The sequence below is a fragment of the Mirounga angustirostris genome, unplaced genomic scaffold (assembly GCF_029215605.1).
Source record: "Mirounga angustirostris isolate CCGP_5_RB_7025 unplaced genomic scaffold, mMirAng1.0.hap1 SCAF_3, whole genome shotgun sequence".
Classification (NCBI taxonomy): domain Eukaryota; kingdom Metazoa; phylum Chordata; class Mammalia; order Carnivora; family Phocidae; genus Mirounga; species Mirounga angustirostris.
Genome location: NW_026991711.1, coordinates 102,248,079 through 102,263,156, shown reverse-complemented (window position 1 = coordinate 102,263,156; position 15,078 = coordinate 102,248,079). Strand labels below are relative to the sequence as shown.

The 15,078-nt window shown below is 38.1% G+C and overlaps 1 protein-coding gene across 6 annotated transcripts in view; it reads right to left on the bottom strand.

The window, feature by feature from the left end:
• CCNT2 (cyclin T2) overlaps positions 1-14,601 on the bottom strand; it is a 42,158-nt gene extending 27,557 nt beyond the window's left edge. For 3 of the 6 annotated variants that reach the window (XR_008505631.2, XM_045868965.3, XM_045868966.3), the window contains exons 1-2: positions 14,403-14,601; positions 13,514-13,595 (exon numbers count right to left, since the gene is read on the bottom strand). Coding sequence is in view for 4 of the 6 variants with exons in the window: in XM_045868965.3 (XP_045724921.1) it covers positions 13,514-13,595; positions 14,403-14,560 (240 nt within the window). In the remaining 2 variants the exon portion in view is untranslated. Of the gene's footprint in view, positions 1-4,276; positions 5,027-11,639; positions 11,667-13,513; positions 13,596-14,402 lie in introns of those variants that run through there. The other 3 variants (XM_064586445.1, XM_064586446.1, XM_045868968.3) reach the window with 2 other exon arrangements.
• Positions 14,602-15,078: the final 477 nt, after the last annotated feature.

The window sequence follows — 15,078 nt, the reverse complement described above, 5'->3', positions numbered from 1 at the left end:
TAATTTCATTTACATGCAATGTACAAAAAAGGCAAATCTACTGAGAGACAGAGAATGGTTGCCAGGTCTGAAAGGGAGGGAGGAATCAGTGAACAACTGTTAATGGGTACAGGGTTTCTTTTTGGGGTGAACAAAGTATTATAAACTTAGACTGTGATGATGGCTGTACAACTCTATAAACACATCCATTAAACTGTACATTATAAATAGGTGAATTTTATGGTCTGTGAATTATCTCAATCAAGTTTTTTTTTAAAGAAGCTTATGTCAAAGACATCCCCCCCCCCCCTTTTAAAAGACATCCCTTTTACTTCCAACAAAGGACATTTCTAGGGGTGCCTGGGTGGCTCAGTCGTTAAGCATCTGCCTTCGGCTCAGGTCATGGCTGCCTGCTTCTCCCTCTCCCATTCCCCCTGCTTGTGTTCCCTCTCTCCCTGTGTCTCTCTCTGTCAAATAAATAAATAAAATCTTAAAAAAGGAAATTTCTAGGAAACCAAAAACCTAATCACAGTACAATAAACACTGGTGAACAACATTCATGTTAACCCTGTATAACTAACTTTATAGCCCATCTGTTAATTTAAAAGTAAAATGGTATAATAACAACATTTAATTTTGACATTTAAATTACATAATTATTTCAGAAAACATCTGATTTGTTTGATTAACAAAAATAATATGAACAGATTTTTAAGTCTACATAAAGTGAACCATATTATTAATTCAAGTAGCTACTCCTATGAGTCACTGAGTTAGAGCAATACAAACTAAAACTTCTATCTAAGGATGTGGGGAGCATGTAAAAATTTGGTTATCTTCTCGGAATCAATGTACCTTCTAAAGACTGCCCCCAAATCCTCAAAATTTCCTTTCCCTGCTCAAAGCTATTTTTTTTCTAAGCATGAAACTATGACAGTTTTCATGATCTCAAGATTTTTGACCAGAAAAGAAACATGATCATTACTTTTTCAACTTCTAAATAAGCCCTCTATTTAAAATTAGCTTGAATGTGCAAACTTCTTAAAGAACAAATTACTACAGTGAGATCCAACAGTAATCTTGTTGACACACACAAATGTCTATACTTTTCATTAGTTTAACTGGCACTACTTTTTAAGAGTTTATAGCTCAAACCAGCACCATCAAATAGAAATGTGAGCCACAATTGTAATTAAAATTTTCCTAGTAACCATGTTAAAATAGTAAAGAAATGTGAAATTAACCCACTTCCAGTTAGTGGCTATATTATCAGCACAGGTTTAAACCCACAACTGGCATTCTAAAGAAAAAATTCATTAAAATGATATGAAACAGACTGAAATGTATTAAATGTTCATAGGCATTACAAAATAGCTCAAATTGATTATGTTCCTAGTCATTCCCACAGTAGAAAAAGACAAACTTTTTTTTCCCCTCTCTCACTAGAATATAAGTCCCTTAGGAAAAACACTATTTCTTATTTATTTATTTTAAAAAAATCATAACTTCTTTGCACACTGCTTGTCATATAACATGCACTCAATGTTTGTGGAGTAACTACTATCATGTAAACACAGTATCACATAACAAAGTACAAACCATTAAAGCTGTAATATTTAAAAATTTTAACGCTGAACAAGTAGGTGAACTTCTACAGTCATTTTTTCTTTTTCTGTATCAGATTCAAATAATTTAAAGAAAAATTTCATTTTACATGTTTTTCCGTAAATATGGTATCAGGGGTACTTAATACACCACCTTTACATCTAGAACCATAAGTTAGTTATGAATAACATTTTAGATTTCCATCATTTCTCCCACTGTAGAGTATATAGCAATCTAATTTGATTTTCCCTTAAAAAATTTATTTTACCCAATTTTACGCACTAAAAACATCTTCAGCATTCCCATTGTTAACTGCCTTTAAAATCAATTTATAAATTACAGTCTTTACACAGAGACCTTTGTGTGTCTTGGCTAATAAAAATACTCAACGTACATTTGTTAATGTAAAAATCTGCTCTATTCTATACATCAGTTAGTTTACAAATACGTTACCAAACTGTATAAAATGCTTTCTTATTTCTGAGACAAATGAGCTAAAGCTACCACAGAAACATATGAACTATCAAGACTAACAGACAGGGGCACCTGGGTGGCTCAGTTGTTAAGTGTCTGCCTTCGGCTCAGGTCATGATCCCAGGGTTCTGGGATAGAGCCCCACATCGGGCTCCCTGCTCTGCGGGAAGCCTGCTTCTCCCTCTCCCACTCCCTCTGCTTGTGTTCCCTCTCTCACTATGTCTCTCTCTGTCAAATAAATAAATAAAATCTTTAAAAGAAAAAAAGACTAACAGACACATAAGTGTGTGTGTGTGTGTGTGTGTGTGTGTAGAAAATATCTGATTTGAACCTTTTACAATCATCTAATTTTGAGGGGAAAAAGCTGCCTTATGAAGACTTTATAAAGACTTGTATAATATAGAGCCCAATACACTACATCAGTCAACATCTCTGTAATTAGGCAGGCAGATTTCCATGTTTCAAAATAACATTAAAGTTTTGTGGGAGAACATTCTAGAGTTCTTTTCAGAATTCATTTGCAAAAAAAAAAAGATCAGTCAAGAATATCACATATGCTTTTTATGTCTATTGATAAACTATCCCAGATGGATCATATGTTCCCTCTTCAACAGGATGAAGTTCAAGTGACTTAATTATTCCTAAAAAATTATCCTTATCTTCTTAGAAGTTCTTAAACCTATTAAAGTTGTCCCCTGAACAATATAGGGGTTAGTAGTGTTACCCCCCAATACACGTGTAACTGACTCCCCCAAAACTTGACAATTAGCCTACTGTTGACTGGAAGCCTTACAGATAACATAGTCAATTAACGTCCACAATAGCCAAACTGTGGAAAGAGCCAAGATGTCCATCGACAGATGAATGGATAAAGAAGATGTGGTATATATATACAATGGAATATTATGCAGCCATCAAAAGGAATGAGATCTTGCCATTTGCAACAACGTGGATGGAACTGGAGCGTATTATGCTGAGCGAAATAAGTCAAACAGAGAAGGACATGTATCATATGACCTCACTGATATGAGGAATTCTTAATCTCAGTAAACAAACTGAGGGTTGCTGGAGTGGGGGGTGGGGTGGGAGGGATGGGGTGACTGGGTGATAGACACTGGGGAGCGTATGTGCTCTGGTAAGCGCTGTGAATTGTGCAAGACTGCTGAATCTCAGATCTGTACCTCTGAAACAAATAATGCAATATATGTTAAGAAAAAAAAAAAAGAAGAAGAAGAAGAAGATAGCAGGAGGGGAAGAATGAAGGGGGGAAATCGGAGGGGTAGACAAACCATGAGAGATGATGGACTCTGAAAAACAAACTGAGGGTTCTAGAGGGGAGGGGGGTGGGAGGATGGGTTAGCCTGGTGATGGGTATTGAGGAGGGCACGTTCTGCATGGAGCACTGGGTGTTATGCACAAACAATGAACCATGGAACACTACATCTAAAACTAATGATGTAATGTATGGGGATTAACATAACAATAAAAAATAATAATAAAAATAGTCAACACATTTAGTATATTATATGTATTATATACCGTATTCTCACAATACCTCATTTTTCTCAAATTTTTAGTATTTCTAGGCTATGCAGTTTGTCACTGAGTTTTTTTCAAATTGTTGTAAATCTCTAAAAAAACTCCAATATACTTACTGAAAAAAATCTGTGTATAAATGGACCCATGGAGTTCAAACCTAAGGGTCAACTGTACATTTAGATGATAGTCTATTTCTGTGTTTGGAAATTAGTGTATCATCTCTAAAAGTAACCGACAATTACCTTTTAATGTTTTATATGAAGAGTTCTGAGAAGATAGTGGCAGAGGTGGTAACCAAATCCCCATAGAAAAACAGAGTAACAAGAAATATCAAATAAATACCAACAAATATCCCCATAGATATTTATAACCAAACTACCTGGCAAGGCATTCCTAGGAAATTCCAAACTACAAATGGGTTAAGGACAAAACTGGCAAATATGTAGCCATAATACCTACCCAGTATCAGCATCTAAAGAAGCAATGGAAAGTAATGGGACATTTACTGGACTTGATAAAAGAACCTCAAAATAGCCCACAGACATTTAACTGGAAATCATGGTGGGCCAATTGGGGAACAGCAGCTGAATTTGGGAGGAATTCTGTCAAGTTCAATAAGTGAGTAGATGCCAGAGGCCTAGAGTAGGGCTTAAAGGGTTGAAGCTAACTTCTTACGTACTTTTCAAATCGATCGATCTCCCAAGGCTCTTTTCCAGGACTTCATACTGAAGAGAAACTTTTGAGAACCAAAGCAGAACTGGCAAGATAGGGGGAAGGTAAAGAGAAGATAAAAATGAGGAGGGGAACACAGCCAGGGAACCTCAGAAAGCAAGATGCTATACTCCTGTATATGTAACTGGAAAGTATTTAGGCCATACAAAGATACTATAAGAAAAAATTAGAAGAATTAACCCTAAGCAACAAAAATCACACTAGAAAGAACAGCTCAAAAAAAAAAAAAAAAATCAACAAATGGTACTGGGGAAACTGGATATCCACATGCAAAAGAATGAAATCAAACCCTTACTTCACAACACATACAAAAATTAACTCACAATGGATCGGTGACCTAAAAGAAAGAACTAAACCTTTAAAACTGTCAGAAGAAAACAAAAAAAGTTCCATGGTGCGTTTGACAATGATTTCTTAGAAATGACACCAAAAGCATAAGCAACACAACAAAAAATAGGTAGACTGGGCTTCATCAAAATTAAAAAGTTTCATGCATCAAAAAAGTGAAAAGAGCTCACAGAATGAAAAAAAATATCTGCAAATCACATATTTGGTAAGAAAGTAATATCGAGAATATATAAGGAACGCCTATAACTTAAGAAAAACCCCAATTAAAAAACGGATGAAAGACTGGTTAGGGCGCCTGGGTGGCTCAGTCGGTTGAGCGACTGCCTTCGGCTCAGGTCATGATCCTGGAGTCCCTGGATCGAGTCCCGCATCGGGCTCCCTGCTCGGCAGGGAGCCTGCTTCTCCCAATGACCCTATGACCCTCCCCCCTCTCATGTGCTCTCTCTCTCTAATAAATAAATAAAATCTTAAAAAAAAAAAAAAAAAAAGACTGGTTAGACATTTCTCCAAAGAAAATATATAAATGGCCAGTAACCACATGAAAAGATGCTAAACACCAGTAGCCACCAGAGAAATGCAAATTAAAACTACAACAAGATACCATTTCACATTCATTAGGATGGTTATGTTGTTATCAGAAAACTAGAAAAGAACAAGTGTTGGTGAGGACATGGAGAACTTGGAACCCTTATGCATTGCTAATGGGAATTTAAGAGAGTGCTATACTGCTGTGGAAAACAATATGGCAGTTCCTCAAAAAATTAAACATGAAATCAAAATGTGATACAGTAATTTCACTTCTGGGTATATGCTCAAAAGAGTTGAAAGCAAGGACTTAACACAGATTTTTTAAACCCACATTCATAGCAGCGTTATTCACACAATAACCAAAAGGTAAAAGGAATCCAACTGTGGTTCATACATACAATGGAATAACATTCAGCCCTAAAAAGGAAGGAAATTCTGACACATGCTACAACATGGATCAATCTTGAAAACATTATACTAAGTGAAATAAAACAGACAGAAAAAAGGACAAATACTGTATGTTTCCACTTATATGAGATAACAATAGTGAAATTCATAGACTAAATAGAATGGTGGTTGCCAGGGGCTGGGGGAGGGGAGAATGTGGAGTTTGCTCAATGAGCAGAATTTCAGTTTGAAAAGATAAAAAAGTACTAGAAATGGATGGTGGTGATGTTTGCACAACAATGTGTGAATGTACTTAATGTCACTGAACTGTACACTTAAAAATGGTTAAAATGATCTTTAAAAAAAAAAAAAGAAAAGGGGACGCCTGGGTGGCTCAGTCAGTTGAGCATCTGCCTCTGGCTCAGGTCATGGGATCCCAGGATCCCAGGATTGAGTCCCGCATCAGGCTCCTTGCTCAGTGGCTCAGTGGGGAGCCTGCTTCTCCCTCTGCTTGCTACCGCCCTGCTTGCTCAGTGTTTCTCTCTCTTCCTGACAAATAAATAAATTAAATCTTGAGGGGCGCCTGGGTGGCTCAGATCATGATCCCAGGGTCCTGGGATGGAGCCCCCATCGGGCTCCCAGCTCAGCGGGGAGCCTGCTTCTCCCTCTCCTTCTATTGCTCCCCCCTGCTTGCTCTCTCTCGCTCTGTCAAGTAAGTAAATCTTTAAAAATAAATAAATAAAATCTTAAAAAAATGGTTAAAATGATAAATTTAATGTTATGTATATTTTACCACAGTAAAAAAACCAGAAAAATTAAAACAGTAACACACCTCCAAACTAATAGATACTAAGGATTCAAAACACAAAACATAAGTAAAAATGATATGAAGTGGGCAACCCTCTCAGGTCCCCTCCCTCTTTGGGAGCTTTGTACTATCACTCAATAAACTCTTGCTTCACTATCTCTCTATAAACCCTGCTTTGCTGCCCACCAAAAAAACAAACAAACAAAAAAGATATGAAGTCACACACTGAAAGATCACCTGAGTATATAAACCCAGAACAACCAACATTAAGACATACTGTAATAAAATTACTGGATTATATGAAAAAAAAAAGTCCTTTGGCCATAAGAAAACTAGATCACCACCAGTAATAGTGCTTTATGCCAGGAAAAAAAGGTGTTATATATTTAAGATACCTAAAAAAAGAAAGCGTGAGTCAAGAATTTTATACACAGTAAAACTGACCTTGAGTATAAACATCACAGATAAACTATTATCAACATGCAAAGATTCAGAGGATTTTGTTTCCATGATGTTCAAGAGAACTTCAAACAATCAAAATGACTATAGAGACTTGAACAGAAGCACTGGCAGTAAACAAAAAGAGTTACCTGGAGTACTAAGATTAAATAAGGATTAAAAGGAAGAGTTTTGTAATGGCTATTTAAGATAACGTAGCCACAATACGACTTTAAAAACCAGGGATGAGAGGGAAAGCAAAACAACAACATTTTATTGTTCTCAGTAATTATACTGGTGGTGAAAGTACTATTACAAGACTTATTTGTGTAATGTGGGGTTAAGTTAATGAGTGATGATGGGATGAATTCTCTAATCCCACTTTTTTTTTTTTTTAAGTTTTTATTTATTTATTTGACAGAGCACAAGCAGGGGGAGAGGCAGGCAGAGGGAGAAGCAGCTCCTGGCTGAGCAGGGAGCCTGAAGTGGGGCCCGGTCCTGATCATGAACTGAGTCAAAGGCAGACGCTTAACTGAATGAGCCACCGAGGCGCCCACTAATCCCACATTCTTAAGAACTACGATTTTGGTGTGAAAGGTCATAGAAATGTACCATAAAAGAGAGGTTAAGTAAAAAATGCTGCTGCTATCTTGAATCAGTGAACTCCTGAGGTATTATACATTTAAAATGAATACCTATTAAAAAAAACCTGGTTAATGTATGCTTCATATATTTAATGTATAAATGAATAATAAACATTTAATATACCAATGTGCATAGTAAATATATATTTACGGTACTATGTATTTCCTTACTCTCTTCATTGCAGATCCCTAGAAACAAGATGAGCACAGTAATAATGAGTATCCCTAGTGTCCAGCTCATGGTTTTGAAATAACCACTTCCTACTAAAACAAAGGAGGATTTCTTAAAGAAATGGCCATTCCAACTGTGGAAAAGAAAATGTACAAGATGAGCCTGGAATACCTTGCTGTCACAGATAGTGAGGAAGCTATCCAAGATTATTGGGGTATAGAGTTACCATATGGTCTAGAAATTCTACTCCTGCACCCAAGAAACCAAAACATAGGTCCACCCAGAAACTTATACATAAATGTTCACAGGAGCAGTATGATAACCAAAAAGTGGAAACAACTCAAATGTCCATCAACTGATAAATGGATATATAAAATGTGGTATAATGGTAGTCTGCAAGAAAAATAAGTACTGATACAAGCTACAACACAGATAAACGTTAAAAACATTATGCAGTAAGGGAAAGAGGCCAGTCACAAAGTACCACGTACTGTAGGATTCCACTTACAGGAAAAGTCCAGAATAGGGTGAGGGAAGAGTGAAAAGAGATGGCCAACGGGTGTAGGGTTTCCTCCTGGGGTAATGAAAATTTCTAAAATTGACATAAAACTTTGTGAATACAATTAAAAACCCCGCTAAACTGTATACTTTCAACAGATGAAATGTACAGTATATGAATTATATTTCAACAAAGGTGGTACACGTAGGGTGAGAATCATGTATTTATCCTGCCTTTCCTTTATGAACTGTACAACTGGGTGTCTAAGTAGTAAATGAATTACAGCATTTCATTATAAAAATATTCCAATTAATAATGAAGAAATGAGAGTATCACAATGAGTGAAAGGATCTAGGCATTGAATATCAATCAACAGCTGCTAACATAGAAAGACAAGACATCAGGTAGCTCCTAATTAGGTGTCTCAACACCTGTAGTTTTACTAAAGACTTACTCATCTAACCTGAGTTTGATGTAATTTCTAGATCCACCTGGCAATTTGCAGGGACTTCAAGAACAAAAGAACATAATAAACTGTACCATGAGTATACAATCAACAAAATCTGGACTCTACAGGCCTAATGCTTTAGGTTCTTCAACAGATAAAATTTAAATGAAAGAAAGGGATGGAGGAGAAACTTGTATATTCAGAGACTTAAAAAACTAGTCAAATTTTTAATAACGGGCAAGACTAAACTGTGGCATTCAGGAATGCAGGATTGGGTGGTAAAACTATACAGAAACAGAAGAAAGTGATTACTATAACCAGGATACTGGTTATTTTATGGAGGGAGGAAAGAGGTTGACATAGGGATGGGGCATATGGAAACACTTATGGGAAAGTTAAGCAAAGTTCTCTTTCTTGAGTGATGGTTACAAGGTTGTTTGCCTTACTATAATTCACTAAGCTATAAATTTGTTTGGTGGTTTTATGTTTGTGTTGTACTTTACAGTAAAAACAACAAAACAAAAAAACCCCGGGGCGCCTGGGTGGCTCAGTCAGTTAAGCATCTGCCTTTGGCTCAGGTCACGATCCCAGGGTCCTGGGATCAAGCCCCGTATCGGGCTCCCTGCTCAGTGGGGAGCCTGCTTCTCCCTCTCTCTCTCTCTCAAATAAATAAATTAAAAAAACTTTATACAAAAAAAAACCCCACTTCACCTCATAAATGCACAGTTATGTTGAGGCAATAAAGGACACCAAATAGATGGAATACAATAGGATGTGAAAAGGACCCAAAGAATAAGAGAGAGAGAGAAATTCAGAAGTCAAAGAGTGGAGTTATCCTGGGAATGTTTCATGAAGAGTTGAAACTTCACCTGTCTTAAAACCTGACAGATCACTGTCACGTGAAAAGGGAAGAGACTGCACCATCTCGAAAAAGAGGGATGCACAATGCATAAATGATAAGACTGATATATGGCTAACAGGGGAATTAATTCAAAAGAGGACTTCTAACAACTGTGAAACCAAACCCAACCCAACCCTTTTTTGGGGGGGCTGAAAAAGATATACATACATAAAAGCTTGCACAAGCAACAAGTGTTTCTGAAAGGGCACACAAAAACTGTCAACAGCACATGTTCTAGGGCAGTGGGTTTACACACTTAAATTGGAGGGAGGTTTATCATATCCCCCTTTCTACCATTTTCATTTACTATGTGCTTATATTAGTTTTCAAAAATAAAACATTTAAAGCTTGTCTCTGTGGAGAGGATGTATACGGAGAAAAATGTGTAAGGGTTCATTCAACAGACTTGTGAGCAACAAGATTGATCCATCTTATTGACAGCTGCTAAATTATCTACTTTATGTGAAGTACTGGTGACACAACCGTGAGTAAAACCAAAAAAGAAACAAAACCCTGTCCTTAAATTGTTTACCTTCTAGTCTGAATGTGTGTGTCAGGGGACATTTTTACATTTGACTTCATCTACATTACTACATTTGAGAGAAATTTAGGGCTTTCACAATAAAAATATAAACAAAACCCTTTAGCTAACCAAGTTCCCCAAAATGTTGGTTTTCTTTCACAAAAGGCAATCATGTATGACAACTTTATAAGCAATCTGAGTATAAATAAGCACAGTGTAAACTGGATAAAATCTACTTTAAAAAAAAGTCTTAAATAAATTTCTACTGCAAAGACTTCTTAAAAATCACAATGGCAGAATGCTGTATTATCAAAGAACAGAGACTATGGGCATTTCTGTAGATGGACACAAGAATAGCTTTTCTCATTTAAACCTTTACAGGGGGAGGAAAGGAATGCAAAAAGAACATCTGCAAATTTTCAAATGAAATCTAGTCACTAGTCAGGTCAACTGAGAAAGATTATAAAGATTGTAAGCAAAGAGTGGTAAACAAATTTTAGCACAAGCAAAAAATACAAGTTTGCTTATATGTAGCAGCTGACTAATCTAACTCAAATGTATAAAATGAAACACAGATAGGATCTAGATGATATATTCTTCGAAGTCATTATAGTTGTTCCTTAAAATCATCAGTCCCGAATGCTGTCCTTAACTGTGTACTCTTGGAACCTTAGCAGAAATACAGTACATTAAATAAGAACTACAATACATTTAAATCTGGCAGACTATATACGGTTCTGAATGCTGCAGCTCAAAATAAGAGGCAACGGAACTAAGGAAAGTTAAGAGAAGATTAAAATGACCACGTGATTTGGAGAGGTGCTATGAGAATAGACCGTGACCACTAAAAACACTGAGAAAACAGTATGCTCTTTAAGATCTGATCTTAAGAGAATTCATTAGACTTGGAATTAATATAAGAAACAAAGGCATCATGAACTCGACTAACCAAAATAATGAACAGAGTTTCTAAGAGAAACCGGGTCAATATTTATTCTAAGATTGACACTGTAGAGGATGTTATCCCACAGTATAGAACTTGGAGGCACTGTTGGTGCCAGGGCTTTTATACTTCACTAGATTTATCTTGAGCTTGATGCTGCAAGGCCATTCTTTAATTACTAACCCCAATTACATAAACCTCACTGCATCCAGTGAGCAAAGGATAGACTTATCTAATTAGGTTACATATAAAAGTCATTTACTGCTGATAGTGATCCAACCCTCCAAGAGATACTGACATAAAATTCAATGATAAAAGACAGTTTCTGGGTCACTAACACATGTTGATGATGATTTTATTCTTAAACAATAGCACTTTAGATTTAGGGGATATTTTACTTTTAAATTAGTCAATGTGGGAAAACACAATGAATCCACATGAACATTAAACATCTTAATATAATTAATGCATGGTGTTTATTAAAAAACTAGATATAGTTTGTCCCTAGCATCTTAAATTTAAGCTTGTTAGGGTTTAATTTAGTGAATGGTGTTCAGTTTACTTTGCGGTGAAATTCATGCTTTTTGTAGTTTACTATTACATTCCATTATAACCCTACAAGAAAAATTTTCCCAATGATGTGGGGGAGTATGAATTTAAAAGTGACTCACATTCAATTTGAGACCACCCCCTTCACCCTAAAAGAATAGGGGAAAAAAAAGATAAAAGAGTGAGGCTGTGCAATTGATGCAAGTGCACCAGTACAAATATTAAAACCACTTTTGATATAATAGCAAAGGTAAAAAAGACAACAATTAGATATGAAGGGTGCAATGTTACTTTTTCAAATAGAAATTAACATCAGATTTCAATTGCTAATAACAATTTAATGTAAAATGCTGAAGTTTACCTTTGTACATATATAAGACACTAAGTGGTGTTTAAAATACTTTGGCTTTTTATTGAATGATGGCATTTAAGTAAATTAGTTAAAGAATGCAAATGACCTGGGCTTCACCAGTCAATTTAAAGTTAAAGCTGTGAATTTTGGCTGTAAGCAAGGTATCTGTTTTAAAGCACACCAACCAGGCCATAGAGACAAATTATGAAAGAGTGAGGGTTCAAAAAAGAGAAGTATAGTCTTGTGGTGAGATCATTTACTGGAAGTAGAAAAGTAGGCCTGTTTCAGCAAATGGGACATCTGTAGCCACATCAAGAATTTCCAGAACTATTTTGACTTGTGACTTCTACCGGCATTTTCCAGGGCTACTTAAGGAAAGTCACATTTATATTAGTATTCATTAGTTTACCACTCCCTTTGGAGCCAATTTAAATAAAAATGTCATTCTCTCAATCTAAATGTTATTGCCAAAAAGGTTTCCTCTCTCTTCCATAACACTATCACTGACCTAAGTTCTGTGCGCAACAAATAACTAGAAAAACGGAAACAGAACAAGAATCACGTAGATTTAAAAGAGAAAGAGAAGAAAAGGAGCCTGCAGGAGACCAAAATGCCTTATGATCCGAAGAGATTAAAACAGGAATCAATCTAAGCTATGAAGCTGTTCCTTCCAATTAGAAGAAAGTATTTTAAGGACCTTTCAAAGATTGTTTTCTTAGCAAAAAAGTCTTAATGACAATCTACAAAAAGCATAAAGTCTTCCATGGTCCATTTTTTTCTACACACACCTTTCAGAATAGCATTCTAAAAACAGCTGTGATAAAAAGAGCAAAAAATATAGTGACAATTAAGACAGTTAAATATTTCTAAACAACGGGCAATTCTGTTAATGGATGCAACACAGTATGCATATTACTCTGAAAAGAACAGACCCCAAACTCACACCTTTCACAAGGTAAAAATAAAAATTTCAACTCAACAGTACTAACTCAATTCTTCAAGATTTACAAGTTATGTTCTTTAGTCCTGGAGGATAAGTTTTACTTCAAAACTGATTATACATATACACACCTCTGACAATGTATGTGTGAATTCAGGCAAATTTGATGTCTAAGTCGCCAAAAATTTAAGTAGACTACTAATGCTGTGATAAAGAGGAACGTTGATACCTTAAGAAATTGTGTTAGTAAATGAATTATTTCTGCTAACCATTTAACTTTCAAAGTGTCATTTAAAAAGAACGTCACAATTAAATTAAGCCCAATTCACAGTATTTCAAACAGAAGGAGTCCAACACATTTAAGATGTACAACAGAATGACTAGGCCAAATTACACTGCACATTACAATCTGAAATTATTCAAAAGTTAAGTATAAAATTTAAACGAATACCGATGTAATAAACGTTTCTTATTACTTTTTAGCTCAAAAACCTGGCAAAGCCCAGTGCCCGGCAGCTTGTCATCACAAATTAAAAAACAAACCAGAAACATTCTGCATTTCAAGCGAAACGTTTATCACGCGGTTTACCTTCACTAGTAATTTACAACACTAAATCCAAAAGTAAAATCCACGACCAACTTTTTTCTGCATATCCATTTACCTCAAAATCTGGTTATGGTAAAAACAATAAAATAGTACTTACATTTCTATTGAATTTGGTGAAAGAATGATGCATATAAAACCTGTGCATATAAACAATCGCAGTGTTTATTGTAAGCTGAGAGCTGGAACGTAACATTTAGGAAATATCCGAGAAAAACAACATCTAATTTCCAAAACAATTCTGATGGAAAATTCCCGATCTACGGTGTTTTTCCAATGCTTACCGTTCACTCAAAACCAACCCCAAAACTATATATATTATATATAAAATAAACCCTGCAAGGTGGTGGTAGGCTCGACGCCAACAGTAAAAATAAGTGCTGAGCATTTCACTCCAATATTGCTATTAAGCAAGCTCGGGAAGGATTTATCAATGGCTAGGACTGACTAAGCTCAACATCAGACAGTTGAAACGCGCGCGCGCACACCCATACAAAACCATGCCAAAAACATAAAGACCTCCAGTGAGCTCCCAAGGTACGAGACCCGCCATCAAACCAGCGAGGAGCGCGGGGAGAGGCTGCGGAGAACACTTACGCCTTTCAGCATCGCTAACCCTCCTACCTCTCGACCCCCTTCTCCGACTGGAAGTCGAAGTAGCCACCTCTTTTCAGCGATAATCCCTAGGATTCCCTTCTGGCCTACGCGCCACTCCCATCCCCCGCCGCCACCACGCGCGGCCCCAAACAGATTACACAACGCAGCTTCCCAGCCCGCATTCCCGGACTCCTCTCCTTCCCTCTTTCATTGGCCGCTTGCGGCCTCCCGAGCCCGAGTCTCCCTTCCCTTACAGCGCAGCCGAGGCCCAGAGAAGGCCGAGGCGGCGGCGCCATGTTCGCGGGGCAGCAGGCCCGGCGACCAGGCGACCAGGCGAATAGTAAGGGGGGACCGGGCGTGAGCGGCGGAGGGCCAAGAATAGGAAAGGATACACATTGAGACGCTGTCCCATGTCCTGGATAAGGTTGGCCGCCTGCTGGCGGTATGAGAGCTCTTTATCCGCCTCCACTCCGCAGCGGCGGCTCGGCGTATTCTCCAGCTGTTCCCGAGTAAAGAACCAGCGAGAAGAAGCTCCACGGCCCGACGCCATGACACTTCCTCCTCCGCCCGCTCCCTCACCCACCCCCCTCCCCTCCCGGCTCGCGGACTCCCCGCCAAGGCCGTGCGACCCCGCCCCACTCCGCTCGCCGTAGACCACGCACCGCCCCTTTTCACCTCCGCCGCCGCCCGTGCGCGTGCGCAGGGGCTGCCCTACCGGCTCGCCCCAGTCTTTTGCTTTCTTTTTCCTGCCCCCGGTCTCGCTCTCACGCTCGGGACCACAATGCCCCGCGCCGCCTGTCATTTGGAGGCGCCCGAAGGTGGGGGGTCGGCTGGGAAGGAAAAGGTCGGCGCGATGCATGCCGGGCCTAGGATTGGCGGGGCGAAGGGTTGGGCAGGAGAGGAGCGAAGGGGCTGGCCCTAGGTCGCGTGGAGAGGGAAGGCGGGCAGGCGGCTGCGCAGTGCGACCTGGGCGTGGACTTTGAAGTCGGGGCGGGTTCTTGGGCCGGGAGTCTGGCGGCGCTTTAAATAAAGCTCTACTCTGTCGCACGCGCACGGCGCAGCCTCCAT